The following is a 16,803-nucleotide window of genomic DNA, read 5'->3' as shown; positions in this document are numbered from 1 at the left end:
TCTTTAAAACTATTCCCACTGTTTGAAAATCTTCTGCCTTGTAGAATACCAGAGATACTTTCAAATTTTTGTGCACACAGTTGGCACCAACAGCACACCCTGGGACGGCCGTGGAGGTGTTGGGTCTGACTCCCTCTGCCTCTGTACGCCCCAGCCCCCCGGTCCAGCAGAGCCTCCTGCGCCCAGCACCTTGGGCCTGCACATCTGCTGTAGAGCTCAGTGCCTGTGACTTTGGGCTTTAGTCCTCTGCTTCCTGTCCATGTGTGGAGGGACCTGTACAAAGGGGACAGGTGAGGGGCGCCTGGGTGGCTCAGTCGTTGAGCATCTGCCTTCAGCTCAGGTCATGGTCCCAGGGTCCTGGGATCAAGCCCCGTGTCAGGCTCCCTACTCAGCGGGAAGCCTGCTTCTCCCTCTCCCACTCCCCCTGCTTGTGTTCCCTCTCTCGCTGTCTCTCTCTCTCTCTCTGTGTCAAATAAATAAATAAAATCTTAAAAAAAAAGAAAGGGGACAGGTGAAATGTCAGGCTCTTGTCTGTCTTCTTGGGAATAAACTTTTAGTCATCCCTGAGAAGCCTATTAAAAACACACTCACCCATATATTGTGCCTTTAATATTCTCCTGGTTGTTAAAAATTACCTCAGTAATCCACGCTTATTATTAGAACATGTCAAACCCTTCAGAGGAATGGAAAGTAAAATTTAGTCTCTCCCTTCCTGCCTTCCATTCCACCTCCAACCTCCGTGTAACCAGGGCTGACATCTGATGTGTGTCTCTCTGTTTTTTTCTAAATACATGTACAAGGTTGGCAGGTGAGGGCAGGTTCAGGGTGGTAGTACTTGTTTATTTAAAAAGCAGAATTGTATTAAACAGACTGTTCTGTTACTTTGGTTTTCTCCCCACGTAGTAGCTTATTCTGGACATCTTTACACAGGAAAACGCATGTTAGTTGAGGGGGAAGAATAGGAAAGCATCTGACCCTTGGAAGAGCGCTGCTACCTTAGGGGGACAAGATGGGGCGGGAAAAGACCGGGGAGGACAGCCCGTCCTGGGGGGGCCACAGTGGCTACCCTTTTAAATGTGCTTGTGGCAAAGTCCACACTTGGGTCCCACCTTCAGGGCCCTGGTGTGACCACTGTCGGGGAGGGTGTGCGACTGGGTCTCACTTTAGCAGCTGCAGAGCCTGTGCCATGAGATTCAGTAATCAGAGGGCAGCTTGCTGCGCACTTTAGCCAATTAGGCCCCTCCAAGGGTTAAAGGGTGTCTCTTCCTCGCTGCTCCTGTTTCCCAGTCTGGCAGTAGGGGTTTGGGGCTGAATGTTGTTGCCGCTTTTGCCTCTCTGTGTTACTTTGTGTCAAATTTATTCAGGGTCTGAGGTTCCTTACTGCAGGCCCGAGGTCGGCTTTTCGAAGACCACATCCTGAGCTAGAGCATGCGTCCCCTGCCTGGTGGTGCGAGCCGACAAATCCATGTCTTCTCCCCTCGGTCTCCCCATCTTATGGGGTGGGGGAGGGGAGGAAGTCCCCTTGTTTTACAAGGAAAATGTGAAGTTCAATATTTGAAGTACCTTACAATCTTTCCTTGGAAAGCACTCTGTAGAAACACATTATCTCTAATGGTTCCAAACGCATGTTGTGGAGGAACTGTCAGCCCTGATGGATGTGTTTTTCTTCCCGACCCCTCTTTTTAGAACCCACACGGCAGTTAAAATAGCTCCAAGGTACAGTGCGCCTGTAATCCACGTCCTGGATGCATCCAAGAGTGTGGTGGTGGTAAGTGTGGGGCCTTGCGTTCCTTCAGATATGTCGTAAGGAGAGGAGAAGATGCAGAGTTCAGGGTATTTCCCAAGATCTTCTTTTATTTTTGTCCAAGTCTACTAAAAAAAAATGTGGAAAAAGAGCCTACAGCTTGTCACAGTGTCACCGCGGGGGTCCTGCACTGCTGGAAGGGGGGCGCCAGGCAAGGTGTCCTGTGCTTTCGAAGACCGCGTCCTGAGCTAGCAGCGGAACGCTGGTCTGAGTAACAGAGACATGGTACCAAGACACTCGTGACCTTGACGCCAACCTGGAGGGAGAGAGGTTTCAGCCATTTACATGCATTTACAAATATGAATATATACTGTCTTAACTCCAAGCCAGGGCTAAAAGGAATGTGGAATTTTAAAAAATGACCTATGTCCATATAAAAAGACCCTTAACCCGGAATGGGCCAGTTGACCCTACCCAAAGAGAGAAAAACATTCTCTAGATGTTCAAAACCCGGAATAATAGATGCTTTTTCTCAATGAATGTAGTAAACAACATACCTGAGTGTGTTTTTATGCTTCTGTCCATCGGTGAAGCCCAGTATCCTCTCTTGTTGTTACGTGTTTCATTTGTTTCGTTGTATAATAGGAAATAATAGCTGGAGAGAATCTGAGGGACCGTGTGGTCCTGTTCCAGGTTTGTTTTAGCCACGGAAACCTTGTCTGCGGGTACAGCACAGCATGGATAAGAGTGGCCCCTTCCATCCTTCATTCCGCACCTCGTTCTCAAAAGAGCACAATTTTAAAAACTGCTAATGTAGCTCAGACTTCTGATTTGCGGGCAAGGAGAGTTACCGAGGGGCTCTGATGACTCGTGAGACCGCTCAGTGACATCACGTGGCCTGAGCTCGGGTGACCACATGTCCTAAGCCATTTTCCAAAGGCATCCTTCCAGATCTGGGAATTCATTTATATTGAAGTTGAACAATAATGGCTAACATTACAGGAAATTGATAGGGTGCCAGACACTGTGCTAAGTGCTTTCCGTGGATTTTTTTTTTTTTAAACCCCGTGAAGCAGATACTTTCATTATCCCCATTTGAGAGATGAGGACACAGGAATGGAGAGGTTAGTACCCCTCTTGAAGCCACAGGTCCATCAAGCGGCAGGTGTGGGGTGTGAAGGCAGGTGGTCTTAACTCTATGCCTCTGTTAAACTTGCTTCCATTAATATTTAAATGATCCTCCTTTATTCAAAAGGATACAATTAAATCAGACTGGGATCATAAAGTTGCAGTTTTTTATTTGCCATTGACGTAGACTAATGTGTAAATAAACTACATTTCTACAATTTCAGGACAGTTTTTTGTATGTTATATTTGGATTGTGCTTCATATATCGAGCTTACATTGAGTTCACGGTTGAGTAACCATTGGGCCTCTTTTTAAGGCTTGTTGCTATTTTCAAATGCTAATGAATGACTGAACATTTCCCGTTTGGAGACCAGGCTCTTGTCCCTCTTTAAGTCCACAGTGGTAGCGTTGCCCCGACAGGTAGGGGGACGACTCGGGGCGGGGGGAAGGAACCGGCCTCTGGGTTCTATTTTGAGGGCACTCCATCACCGTCTTGAAGAGCTAATGCAGCAGGGGCTGAGCTGAAAGCCCAGAGATGAGGCGTGGGCACTGGCGCTCTTTCTGGTCGGTCCGGCTGGACAGCTGGCAGTGGTTAGCTCTTCTCAGATTCAAAGAGATGGCTCCCTTCTGAAATTACTCAGACATAAGTGCAACGATAAGTCATTTGGGTCATTGCTGGTGACACTTTTCAGGAGTCAGTGGTACAATTCATTTAGGCTGATTGTCGGTTCAGAGTCTTTTGATCCGACCACAGCGAGCGTGGTCCAGGCCCGTGCTCGGGACCACTGGCTCCAGCATCTGAAAGATTCTGAAATGTGGCAACTACGGGATTGTTGGGGCTTTAGACCTCAGGATGCCCCTACTGTCTTTCCTTTCTTTTTAAATAAAAAACGAGGTGCCGATATTTAGTTCTTTCTAAATTATAAACTGTATTTTCAACTTCTCCCCTCTCACTGTGCTGTTGCTGTTACGAAAATTGAAGAATAAAAGCATAAAACTTGTGAATGGTTGGCCTGAAAACCCATGACGAGCGCTGATTTGTGGTGGAAAGATCACAAAGACCCGCCCGTATAATGGGCCATGAGCAAGTCAGACTAGGCAGGGAGGGGCTTGCCACTCTGGCTCTGGGCTGGGGCCCCCAGGGTGTGGACAGTGCCAGCAAACTGGCGTGCTCTGTCTACCCAATGGGAGCCATGTCAGAGTCCTGTTAAAAGTCCTTTGGATGTTTAGAAAAATTAGGGTTTTGCTTTCTCAGGGTCTAAAATCTCACAGAATGCAGGATTTCAAACAATATTTAAAAACACCGATTCCATGTACATTGGCAGGCTCAAGGGCAGGTGTCCCCTTCCTTTCTCCATTTAGCTCTGCTGGCTTTCCTAAGCGAGGACCCCATTGAGTTAAGGTGGATGAAAGGCTGGGAGGTACTTTGTGGTGTGAATACCATTCAGGAGTCTGTTGTCAGGCTTGTCACAGTGGTCTTTTCTGATTAGGTTCCTTAAAGTGATTTGGCTTTATACTAACTCTTAGGGGATTGGATTGCTGTTAGAGATACTTAGAAAATTCACATAGAATTAAAGGCATTTCAAGCCGGTGGGCACCTCAGCCATCGTCCAGCCTAACTTGGTCAGTTTCACATAATGATACTGACCTTCCAGGCCCTTGTGTTGGAAGATCCAGCCGGAGGCTCAGAGATGAGATGGGGCAGTGCAGGGTTTTGAGCTGATGGTGATCAGCAGCCATTTCCTCTTTCTGGATAATTGTATTTTGAGCTTTGGTGGTGGTTATTCTCCCATCACCTTGATAATCCCAGTCATAAACAATATTTAGCTGATCCTAGTTTTACAGTTGACTGAGTCGCCTCCCATTTCTCAGATGATGGGTTTCCTTTCTTTCCTTAGCACAAACTCGTAGTTGACTGTGAAGATCAGCCTCATTCCTTCAGCAGACATTCAGTGAGGAGGCACCTTGTACGTGCCAGGCACAGAGCTAGAAACCGGGGACATGAAGGCGGTTAAGGTGCAGTCCTGCCCTCCAAGGGCTTGTCCTCTAGTGAGCCAAGTGGATACACAGATACTAAAAGCCTGTGGGAAATGCAGTAAGGGAGAGATGCACCAAGTACCTTTGAAGCATAGAAGATCGGTACCTGACCAGTGTGTTGTGTGGGTCCCCGGGACCACCCTCAGTTTCAGTGATTTGCTAGAAGGACTCACAGAACTCAGAAACACCATTATACTCACAATTACGCCGTATTGCAGTGAAAGAATGCAGATTAAAATCAGCAGAGGCAAAAGATACAAAAGGTGGAATCCAAGAAAGGCCAGGCACCAGCTTCCAGGTGTCCTCCCCGGTGGAGTCCTACAGACAGTGCTTAATCCTTCCGAGAGTGAGGCGGGACACCACAGGCAGCGCATTGCCAACCAGGGAAGCTCGGCTAAGCCTTGGCATCTGGGGCTTCTCCTGGGAGTCAGTTCCATGGGAATGGAATGCTTTAAGCACCTGACTGGCCTCAGTTACTCCAGAGTCAGACAGACACAACATAAGCCAGGTCTCCCCGCAAATCACATTGTTAGCGTAAACTATGCAGGGTGGCCCAGGGCTCCAGGTGGACGAAGACTCTTATCAGGCAGGATATCGCAAGGACTTAGAGCTTATCTCTCAGGAGCCATCAAGAGCCAGGCGTTTCTCTGGAATGTGTGAGAGTTGGACATCGTAGGTCTACTGAGGTAGCCCTCAGCTGCACACCCCGGCAGGAATTAGCGAAGCTGGCGAAGGGAGAGGGAATGACGTGAACGAGGGAAAACTCCCTGAAGGAGGCGTCACCAGAACTGACGAGTGTTGCTCCTGTTTCGTTTGTCTCCTTTTGCTCCTCTGTGGTTCTTGAACTTCGATCTTGCGTGTTCAGTGCTCGCAACTATTAGATGAGAATCTAAAGGATGAATATTTTGAGGAGATCATGGAAGAATATGAAGATATTAGACAGGACCATTACGAGTCTCTCAAGGTAAGTGACAAAAACAGGTCCCTGCTGGTTGGGCATTAAAACGATCCTGCATTTTTGAATGTGACTTTATTGTTTTAAGGAGGGCAAAGGTTTAGGATCATTTTAGAGAAGCCCTGTTTTCTAGTTCAAATCAGAATTCTCTGGTGTCTGAGTTCCCAGTAATTTGGGGTTATACTAAAATTAATTTCATTTATTCCACCAAACATTTATTGGGTACACTGTAGGTGTTAGGTGCTGTGCCCGAGAGCAGAGTTATGAGAACAAATGAAACATACCCAACAGGAGAACAGGAACTGAAACGGTGTGTGGACATGACTCCCCCGGATCCTTGTTCTTGAAATAATGGAAGAAAATGAGGACATCAGACAGGACCATTGCAGCCTCTCTCCCTCCTGCCCAGTGCAGGCTGCAGAGCAGCGTTAAGGGAACTGTCCCTCTCTACATAAGCGTCAGGGAATCCTTGGGCAGCAGACGTAATCACTCGTTAGAAGTCACCGGGATATTTCTTCCTGGTTCATCTGCCTGTTGGACTTTGTCCATGGTGGGGGGCACTTTGGGGGTGGTTAGGCGAGCGAAAGGAGACGACAAACGGCGTGGAGAGAAAAGGTGTTTCTGGGGTGTTGACTAGCCGAAAATTCTGTGGTTGGCTTTCTGCCTCTCCTCAGGTCTGCCCACAGTTGACAGTTTCCTAGCTCTGCCTTCTGGTCCTAGGGCCAGTCAATGGCAGGCCGGTTAGCCCTGGCCTCGGATGTTCTAAAAGGACAGGCGGGGTGCCGGTCTGTTGCCGGGCTTACCGCAAGGTTGAGGGATCTACATAGCAACATTTAATGGGTATTTACTGAATCTTTACTCTCTATTGTTCTGGTGCTAACATGGAGCCATATTGGGTGGAAAAGGAAGAGCTTCTTAGGTTATGAATTTTCATTAATAAAAGCATTTGTGTTTGTTTTGTTTTGTTTTTACACAACTCATGTACTAGCTTTGGGGACATCCTTCCATAGTAGCAGCTGGAGAGAGAAGAGTCTCCAACTAAAATAACTTTTCTTTTGTTCATAGGAGAGAAGATACTTAACCTTAAGTCAAGCTAGAAAAAACGGTTTCCGTATTGACTGGCTGTCGGAGCCCCCTCCAGGTCTGTCTGGCTATGGGTTAGAGAAAGGCTGTGTGTGGTAGTGAGAGCTGGAGAGGTGTTTGCACGTCCTTGGCTACAGAATCAAATGGGCAGCTAGAGACTCTTCCTTGTGTCTAATAATAGTGATGAAGCACAGTGATGATTGAAAAGGAAAGGAAATAGGTACCATTTATGGAGGACCAGACTGACTGCACTTTGTAGTGAATGTGCTGTTGTCCCCACTCACATGTGAAGACCCTGAATTTCGGGTGAGAACACGAAAGGTTACTGGGATTCTCTCTCTGGTCTGTCTTATGACCCCACACTCTTTCCTCTCTGTGGGGCTTGAGGGGCCCCCTGCAGGTTGACATAAGTTCTGGAGACCTGCCTGGGTGGCCTGGGTCATGGGGCAGGCCCAAGTCTAGTAGACATGGAGTGCCTGAGATTGAAGATGCCCTCACCCTGAACAGACCTTTAGAACATTCCAGCAAAGCAAGAGCTCCTGTTTCCTGTTCACTCTTTCCCGTGCTGTCTCCGAATGCTTCCTTCTATTTTGTTTTTTTTTTTCTTCTTTTTTTTCCTTATTTCCAGCCATCTCTCTTGCCTTATGGAGGTGTTCATAAGGGAATAAAATATGGAAGATGTTTTGACACGCTTAGAAGGGCATGAGGTACAAATGCAGAACTGAGACAGGGTGAACAGGGGTTGTATTACTTGAATCCGTATTTCCAAGGTAATGCCTCAAATCCACTCTCCTGGCTCACAACATCAGTGTTATGCATATGATCGGCAGAGTGGAGAGCATTAAATTAGAAATGTAGGTGTACTTGGTTCTACTTTCAGTCCTGCTGAGTTCAGTGTGGGTGAGTAGGAGGAATCCCACATTGGGAGTCAGGAGGTCCGGGTTCTACTCCCAGCTTGGTTCCTTGCTCCGAATCACTGAATGACCTTGAGCATCTCACTTCCGTGGTTGACATTTTCTAATGTGTAAAAAGGAGTTACCCTATGGAAGATTGTGAGGATAAAAGATCAACTTCTGAAAAATGTAAATCACTGGATAGTCCAACTGCTATTTTCCCTTTACCTTTCACTACGAAATTAGAAAAACATCACAAGAAAAGTTCCATTTTATTTTTTATTTTTTTTTTGAAGATTTTATTTATTCATTTGACAGAAACACAACGAGAGAGGGAACACAAGCAGAGAGAGTAGGAGAGGGAGAAGCAGGCTCCCCACTGAGCAGGGAGCCCAATGTGGGGCTCGATCCTAGGACCCTGGGATCATGACCTGAGCCGAAGGCAGACGCTTAACGACTGAGCCACCCAGGCGCCCCGAAAAATTCCATTTTAGCCCAAATATCCAGCATGATTCAGCGGAGACAGTCCTCTGAAGGCAGCAGTGGGGATACTTTTCGAATGGCCCTCTGTCCCCAGGGCGGGGCTGCTGTGGGGCTCTGCACCTGCTACTTCAGAAGGGCTGAGGCCCTGAGGTATAGCCCGCAGAGAAGTTTCTGAGGACAACCCAGTCTTCCAGTAGTCACAGGAAGTCACTAAAGGGAAAAAGAAGAGCTCTTCTCTCAAGGTCCTTGGTGGTAAAAATCCCAGAATAGCATCCTTCAGTGACTACAAGGCAAGAGGGAGCTTTCATCCAGAGGAATTCTAGTTTCTTCTTAATGGTCAAACACAGCAACACAATTTAATGTTATGAAGAAGAGATTGTTCTGAATAGTAAAAAGATGACAACAAATGAGAAAAGCTACTGTTAGCATGTATGAAAAGATAGCGGTTTCCAGGCAGAAGTAAGAAGCAGTGCCTACTCTCCCTGTACTTTTCTCCCTCTCATGTCTACCTCTGACTATCAGGTGACACAAAAATACTCTGGAGGCTCTGGTGCTATCCCATAGCACCTGAGATGAGTAGGAGAGTGTAAGTTCTCTGATCCCTGTTTACAGAACAGGGGACTGAGGACACGGAGGCCAGGAAGCTGGGGGGTGGTCATGGCATCTGACCCTGGCCCGACCCTGCTGCAGGTTTGGGGGGGCAGGGTGCAGTGACGTCACTCCTGGTATCCCAGAGGGCCCCAGGGCACCATCTGTCTCCAAATTCTTTGTCATTAATTCACTTATGATCTATTTTAGACTCGCAGGGAAGTGTAAAGAACAATATGTTGGGGCGCCTGGGTGGCTCAGTTGGTTAAGCGACTGCCTTCGGCTCAGGTCATGATCCCGGAGTCCCGGGATCGAGTCCCGCATCGGGCTCCCTGCTCAGCAGGGAGTCTGCTTCTCCCTCTGGCCCTCTTCCCTCTCGTGCTCTCTCTCTCTCATTCTCTCTCTCAAATAAATAAATAAAATCTTTAAAAAGAAAAAAAAGAACAATATGTTGAACACCCATGTATACCTGCTAGCCACCTAAGAAATAACCCCTGGTATAAGGGCACCTGGGTGGCTCGGTCGGTTAAGCGTCTGCCTTCGGCTCAGGTCATGATCCCAGGGTCCTGGGATCGAGTCTCATGTTGGGCTGCCTGCTGAGCGGGGAGTCTGCTTCTCCCTCTGCCTGTCGCCGCCCCCCCACCCCGCTTATGCTCTCTCTCTCTGACAAATAAAATCTTTTAGAAAAAAAAAAAAAGAATCTCGTGCCCATTTAAAAACAAAAACAAAAACAAAGCAGCACATACATAGTGGAAGTCGCCCTAGCGCCCCTCCCTCCCCTGCAGGATCCTGAATTTGATGCCTTGTTTCTGTGCATTTCCTTATATTTTCCCGGCAGAGATGATTGATTCATGTTTCTAACGTTTTTCTAAGTGGCTTACTGTGTGTGCCTTTCTACAGCGGCATTTATTGTAGTATTGTCTTCATTTGTGCAAGTGAAGAGAAGCCCAAGTCTCTTCTCTTGGACCGAAGGGCTGAGGGAAGAATTTCCAAGGGCGGTGTAGACAGTCAGCCCCTCGGGAAGAGTGATTTGATTTAAGATTCACTGCGGAGTTACTCCTCCTCCCTGATCATTTAAAGTTCCGCCCTTTGTAAAACAAGTCCAACAGGCAACAGGAGGGAGGGAAAGGGGGAGCCCCAGAGCAGGGAAGAGCCCTCCAGGAGCTTCTGATGCAGGTGGCTCAGCCCCAGTCCCTGGCATTGGCCTTGACATTGGGGCTTCTTTTTACAGTGAAGCCCACGTTTCTTGGGACTCGGGTCTTCGAAGACTATGACCTGCGGAAGCTGGTGGCCTACATTGACTGGAAGCCCTTCTTCGATGTCTGGCAGCTCCGGGGCAAGTACCCGAATCGAAGCTTTCCCAAGATATTTAAGGACAAAACTGTAGGTTAGTTCAGTAAGCCCTTCTTCCTTTCTGCTCTTCTCTTCTAGACATAGTATTGGGACTTTGAAGAGGAGAAAGGGCAGAGGGTTTGGATTCTGTCGGATATAGTTTATTGCTATAATCATTCACCTGTTCAGCTCTTCTGTGGTTTTAAACTGCTAGATCGGTCCTTATTTATGGGATAATTGGGCATTCTGTTGATCTGTTCTTTGATAAATGCTTATTGATGTCAGTTGCGAGGCAGGCTCTGTGTCGGGCACCGGGGATAAACAGAAGGTAACGGGGGTAAACCCTGCCCTCCAGTGCAGGACTCACAGCTGGTGTGGCCGCCAACTATGGGTAGTTCCTGCGTGGCCCGCCAAGCTCCTGCCTTGGGGCTGAGTCCAGGGCGTTTGTGAACACACGATGACGAGGCAGACCTGGGGGAGGTGGTATGTGAAGTACTTTTTGAAGATGAAGTGGGAGGGACTGGGATTGGGGATATGAGATGTTCCTGGAGAAAAGGATGTCCCCGGCAGAGGAGACAGGTTGGGAAGGCACAGTCACATGTGCCCATTGGGGGAAATGCCAGGAGCCCCTTGTGCCTGGATCACTGGTGGGGGGAGGGAGCGACAAGCTGGAGACATGGGTGAGCTGGTAAACTGCTGGCCCCACTTCTCAGGCCCAGCCCCACCCCCCAGAATCTGCCCCCAGAGGCATGGGATCACAATGCCAAGCCGCTAGAGGATTAGGAGAGAGCCAGAGGAGAGCAAGGTGGAGGGGTGTTCTGCTAGGAAGTTGGGGTGAGGGTCAGGGGGAGCCAGCTGCCCATCGTGCAGGGACAACCACCCAAGTGCAGCGCTGGAGCCCCTGCAGAGGGGCTGGGCCCACACTTCCCTCCTCTACCTGGTCCACGGCCCCAGAGGCCACTGTGAGGTCACTGGAGTGATGGGTGCATGTAGAAGGTCGGTGATGGAAGGATCTGGCTGGCTCCATTTCACTCGCTGTCTGAGACTGCGTTGGGGAGCCCCAGATTGGGCTCTCTCTGCCTCTTACTGAATAGAGGCATTCAGGGGCTCTGCAGTCAGCCCGAACCACTAACCCTCAGCTGCTGACAGGCACCAGGGAAGTATTTGGGGGGATTAGAGGGGGGATGGGAGAGGCTGGCTGAGGAGGGGGAGTGGCTTTAAAAAGAAGGTTTTTTTGCTGGCTATCATTGGCATTTTTAAGTGAATTCTGACTATGTTTTCCTAATAGGCGAAGAGGCCAAAAAGGTCTATGACGATGCCCAGGGCATGCTAGAAGTGCTGATCAGTGAGAAGAAGCTCCAAGCCAGGGGCGTGGTGGGGTTCTGGCCGGCGCAGAGCGTGGAGGACGACATCCACCTGTACGCGGAGGACGCTGCGCCACCGGCCGCGGAGCCCATAGCCACCTTCCACGGGCTAAGGCAGCAGGTACAGGGGCCGCGGTGCTGGAAAAATCATAACTAGGAATTAAGCAAGCCTGGGCTGTGTATACATGATAGGTCTGCCCACCTCACCCCAAATAATGACCACTCATAGGCCCGAGGCCGAGGCATTCGGGAGGACAGTGGACAGAAGGAGCCAGTGTGGGTTGAGAGGCTGACCCTTTGGCACCAGCAGGAGAGGGGTGTCAGATGTGGTGTTGGACAGGCCTCTGGGACACGCTGTTGCCGCCTCGGTGGTCACACACAGACGGACATTTCCTTGATCAAAAACATCGGTTTGTGTGCATGCATATTATTAAAACAGGCCGGTGGCTCCCTTTCTCAAGGGGAAGACACGTCTGTGACGTGCCAGGTGCTTAGTCGGGTGCTGGATGGACCATCTTCATTCATTTCCACGCTGCCTTGTAGACAGTTTATGTTTCCATTCTACGGGGGGAGGGGGATGAAGGCCGATGGAGATGGTGCCAAGTCCAGAGCTTTAGAGGGGAGAGCCCACCTCGTCCACACCGGTGGCTTCCCTCAGTGTGGTGAGAACTGGCATTTCTCAACACGGTTGCCTCTCCTGTGTCCCCACCCGGAAGAATGCAGATACCTCGTGCGTGTCCCTGTGGCCGCGATGAAAGAGTTGTCCTCATCCAGAGTTGGAGCCAGAACGCACCAGAGCCATTAACAGAGGGTTGCAGTAAATCATCCTGCAAAGTTCCACTACCATTCTCAGTCATTCAGAAGCGATAGTATTGCTTTTAATCATAGCCACCACGTAATTCATAATGACAGCTAGTTTCACCGTAACAGCATCTGAAGGGTTCTTAAACTTGGGACATTGATACCGTAATAAGATCGGGTAGGGCAGCTACGTCACTCCTGTCTGCCCCCAGGCTCCGGCACCACAGAACAGAAGGCCACCGGCTGTAATGTTACAGTCCTGCCCCCCCCTCACTAGCCAACTGGTGACTTTTCTTCTGCCGGTGTAATTCGGGTCACAAACCTCTGCCCTGGCCTGGTGTTTATGTCCAACACCATTCGTGACCTGGCAGGTTGTGGCAGACCGTGTTAGGGCATTTAACAGCAGGACTTCTCGATGTGCATGTATGACACATTCAGATAGCTCTTGCTGAGGAGGGGCTCTCTTCCAGTGCTCCGGAAGATGATTCTGGCTGCAGCCACTTACTGCTCTGGGAGGCTTCTGTCTCAGACTGTAGTGGCTGTCTCTTCCGAGCTGCGAAGGGGCTCCGTGACCTGTCTGCCCTTGTGGTGCCGGGAAGCTCTGTGTCTCCCTCTGGCTTTTGTTAGTGAAGAATGGTGGATGGACAGAGTACATCATTTGATAATGGCCCCCGCATAGTGGTCCCTGTGCTCTGTGACATTTCCGCGGGCCATTACCAAACACCTTCTGGCCATTTAACCGTTTCCTGCCCAGTGTTGGTTAGGCTGTGCTTGTTTCCAGAGCCAGCAAGCAAATAATAGCTCTGAAGCCTCTGGCGTGCTGCTCACCGATTAATTGATCAGTTTTATGTGCCGTACAGCGGTCAAGAGCGTGGGTTATGGTTATCAGACCCCTGGACCTACTACGGTCTGACACTGGGCTTGCTGATCAAGCTCTGTCTGCCTCAGGTTTCCTGTCTGTGAATTGGGGCTGATGGTATCACTTCCTTACTTCACACGGTTGTTGACAGCGTGAAATTAGCGAGTTCCTGTACAGCAGCAAGAGTAGTGCCTGACGTACAGTTAAGCACTCAGTAAATACTAGTTACTAGCTCTTTACCTTCTGGGCAAGTGTTTGTTGATTGTGAGATATGTATACGACCTTATTTGTCCGCTTGGTGGCAGGGGGGAGTCCATCACCATTTGGGCATGAGAAATGGGCAAGTACGGGCACCTGGCCTTGAGGAGAGACTCCCGAAGCTGGGCTGCTGAATTCTGGGTTTGGTGTCAGGCTGGCCCAGGGGTGGCCTCGCGGTCTCCTGAGCCACCACTGTGGCGGGCAGCACGGGGCCCTGGGTTGCTGACCAGAAGTTTGCTGAACTGTGTCTGTTGATGCTAAGTAGAGGCTTAGGCATTTGTGGATCCCTTTTGGATGTAACTTCTGGATTTAATGTTGATCTTGAATTGAAAACACTTTTGGGGGAAATTTGTTTTATATGAATGTTTAGGGTTCCAGTTCCCAGCACAGTGCCTGGAGGCATGCAGTAAATGTGGGAAGGAGCAAATTCAGTGGTTTCTTGACTGTCTGTCATGTCACATCATGTATTTTTTTAGAATCTTCTTTCACTTGTTGATTCCACAAATATTTATCGAATACTCGCTACATATCAGGCCCTCTTCTAAGTACTGGGGATGTAACAGGGAACAAAACAGACATCACTGTGTGAAGCTGAGATCCGTCTGAAGAGACAAGATTGCTGTTGCGTGTTGCTCCCACATCCGTGCTGACAGTCTGTCTGTCCGTCTGTTGGGTTTGAAGGCCGAGAAGGACCCTGCCAGCGCGGACCCATACCAGTGCCTCTCGGACTTCATTGCTCCGCTGCATTCCGGTGTCCGCGACTACCTGGGTCTGTTTGCCGTCGCCTGCTTCGGGGTGGAGGAGCTGAGCAAGGCCTATGAGCAGGAGTGTGACGACTATAGCAGCATCATGGTCAAGGCTCTGGGAGACCGGCTGGCTGAGGTAGAGCGGCGGCGCTGGGGACAGACCGGGTGGGGGAGCACGTGACGGTGCCAGGCGCTAAGCAGCCCTTTTAGCACCCATGTCCTGCCGTTTTGTTTTTACCGAGTCAGATGAGGCTGGCCTTAGCATCACACGCAATTTTAAAAATCAGCCCTTCTTGATTTGCTCTCATACATCATCTTTTGGGCAAAGGAATGCCTCCAGCGATGCTGTAGTTTGTAGCCGTCCTTAGAACCGCGACCTCTTCGCTGTAGTTCTGATGTCTCCCTTTGCTTGTAGTGTGACGTTTTCCTGAGGAGCCTGAAAAATTCAGGACAGATTTCTACGCCAGGGCTCCTCGTTCTCGTGTTGTGATCCTCTGTAGATTCATCTTCCTGTGCGTGGCCGGAGTCCCCTCTGCTTCCCCTGAGGCTGGCAGGGGAGGAACTGGCAGCTGTAGTGGTCCCCGCTTCTCCTCGTGGCCACTGTCAGGGAAGTCTTTCAGTTCAAGGCCCTCGAATCCTCAGATCACTGAAGAGGATACGTCAGAGCCCAGGCTGAGGCCAAAACTGGGCAGAGAGCAGCTGATGAAGCGACAAGCGAACTGAGAATCCAGTCGGCCCCTCTTGCCCAGTTCCTCCCGCTTGTGGTGCAGGCGAGGGTGGGGGTTGCCCCGGTCCGCTTTGATGGCGGGGGCAGGGTGGCGGGGGGCGCCGGTGCAGGGGGCTCCTGCCTCTGCCCACACGCACACCTCGCTCCCTGCTGCAGGCCTTTGCGGAGGAGCTCCACGAGCGGGTCCGCAGGGAGCTGTGGGCCTACTGCAGGTGCGAAGAGCTGGACGTCGCCGACCTGCGGCGGCTGCGCTACGAGGGCATCCGGCCGGCGCCCGGCTACCCCAGCCAGCCCGACCACAGCGAGAAGCTCACCATGTGGAAGCTCGCCGACGTGGAGCGGTGCACGGGTGTGTGCGGGGAGCGGGGAGCGCCCTCCTTCCCTGTGCGGGTCATGGGCCTGCTCCGGTCACACACAGCAGTGCACATGTGGCCACCCGTGTCAACACGTGGGAAGGCTTGGAATGAACCCCCCTTCCTCCTGTCTAGCTCTTGATCGCACTGTTTTACGTCCACATTACTGAATAGCCGTCTCACACCCCCCACTTTTAGATGGATCAATTCCCATTAGTTTATCTTGGGCTGTAATGGATGAGAATTTAGCTTATCGTAGCTCCCACCCATCTCCTGCCCTGATTTCCTGCTACAGGGCTGTCCCTGCTTCTAATCTCACCATCAGCGGCCTTCAGAGCCTTCAGTGACGTAGTTCCCGTCAGCTCCTCCCCCCTCCGCTCACAGACCGAGTCTCTGGACACCGCCCCCGCCTCTCAGCTTTTCCCCTTTATTATCACAACTAACAGTGTCAGTGGAATGAATCAGAAGCATGCCATCAGTGCCGATCAGGTGAAGGGGACTTGGGTTCAGGTGAGGGACTGAGGCTTTTGGACGTACATCGGCAGGAATGGTGTGGACTCCCAGAACTGTACGATACAGGTTCGAGTCCTTCCCTGCCGTGAGCTTCCTGGTGATCTCCAGCAACGTGCTGAAGCTTTGTGTTGCTCTGTTCCTTGTCCATAAGATGAGAGGCTTGGATGGGGCAGCCCGGTGCTCCCTCTGTGTCCTGTGGGCTCATTCTCAGGGCCCAACTGTTGGTCATCCCAAGGGGCAGGAGCTTGGGGGTCCAGATGGTGCCTTCCTCCCAGGGCTGGCGCTCCTTCTCTGAGAGGCCCAGGTATAGGACCAAGTGGAGGCCTCTGTCCCTGAGATTGGAGGACTGGCAGGGGGCGGGGGGGTACAGACGGTCTTTTCAAGGTCTGTCCCCCTGGGTTGGAGGAGATCGGCCTGAATTTCATGCTGTGTCATGTGTCCACCTACAAGGCGTGAGCTCACTTTCATTCACCTGTTCGTTCCTAAACAAGAGCTTATTGGGTGCTGCCAACCGCCAGGCCCTATGCTAGGCACTGGAGAAATCAGCATTTTCTCCCCCCACCCCTGCCCCCCGCCCCTGTGTTGCTCTCTGCAGGCATTAGGTTAACGGAATCCCTAGCAATGGCACCTGCTTCAGCAGTATCCGGCCTTTACTTCTCCAATTTGAAGTCCAAATACTTTGCAGTGGGGAAAATTTCCAAGGATCAGGTAAGTTAGCCGTTTCTTTGTGTATGGCTTCCCTAGATGCCTATCTTGTCTTAAATGGAACTGAAGAACCTGTTTTATTTTACATGTGAATGAGAATCAAAAGGGAGGGAAAGCGTGATGAAATTTACCCCCAGTTAATGTCTTAATTTGATATCAGCTCGTTACCCCGATGCTCGCCCTCCCATTTGCACACCTACACCCCCAGCACTCACACACTCCAGCCAGCATCTC

General features: G+C 50.4%; 1 protein-coding gene across 10 annotated transcripts in view; it reads left to right on the top strand.

The window, feature by feature from the left end:
* MTR (5-methyltetrahydrofolate-homocysteine methyltransferase) overlaps nucleotides 1-16,803 on the top strand; it is a 98,797-nt gene that overhangs the window by 77,272 nt on the left and 4,722 nt on the right. For 7 of the 10 annotated variants that reach the window (XR_012374303.1, XM_025850832.2, XM_073879005.1 and 4 more), the window contains 8 exons: nucleotides 1,687-1,768; nucleotides 5,775-5,873; nucleotides 6,930-7,005; nucleotides 10,143-10,298; nucleotides 11,532-11,728; nucleotides 14,207-14,407; nucleotides 15,155-15,347; nucleotides 16,460-16,572. Coding sequence is in view for 9 of the 10 variants with exons in the window: in XM_025850832.2 (XP_025706617.1) it covers nucleotides 1,687-1,768; nucleotides 5,775-5,873; nucleotides 6,930-7,005; nucleotides 10,143-10,298; nucleotides 11,532-11,728; nucleotides 14,207-14,407; nucleotides 15,155-15,347; nucleotides 16,460-16,572 (1,117 nt within the window). In the remaining variant the exon portion in view is untranslated. Of the gene's footprint in view, nucleotides 1-1,686; nucleotides 1,769-5,774; nucleotides 5,874-6,929; nucleotides 7,006-10,142; nucleotides 10,299-11,531; nucleotides 11,729-14,206; nucleotides 14,408-14,686; nucleotides 15,062-15,154; nucleotides 15,348-15,797; nucleotides 16,437-16,459; nucleotides 16,573-16,803 lie in introns of those variants that run through there. The other 3 variants (XM_073879006.1, XM_073879008.1, XM_073879007.1) reach the window with 3 other exon arrangements.

Source organism: Callorhinus ursinus, unplaced genomic scaffold (assembly GCF_003265705.2).
Source record: "Callorhinus ursinus isolate GAN/ISIS: 27379988/994484 unplaced genomic scaffold, GSC_fseal_2.0 scaffold32, whole genome shotgun sequence".
Classification (NCBI taxonomy): Eukaryota; Metazoa; Chordata; class Mammalia; order Carnivora; family Otariidae; genus Callorhinus; species Callorhinus ursinus.
The sequence above is the reverse complement of the archived record's forward strand: the minus strand, read 5'-3'. Positions and strand labels throughout refer to the sequence as shown.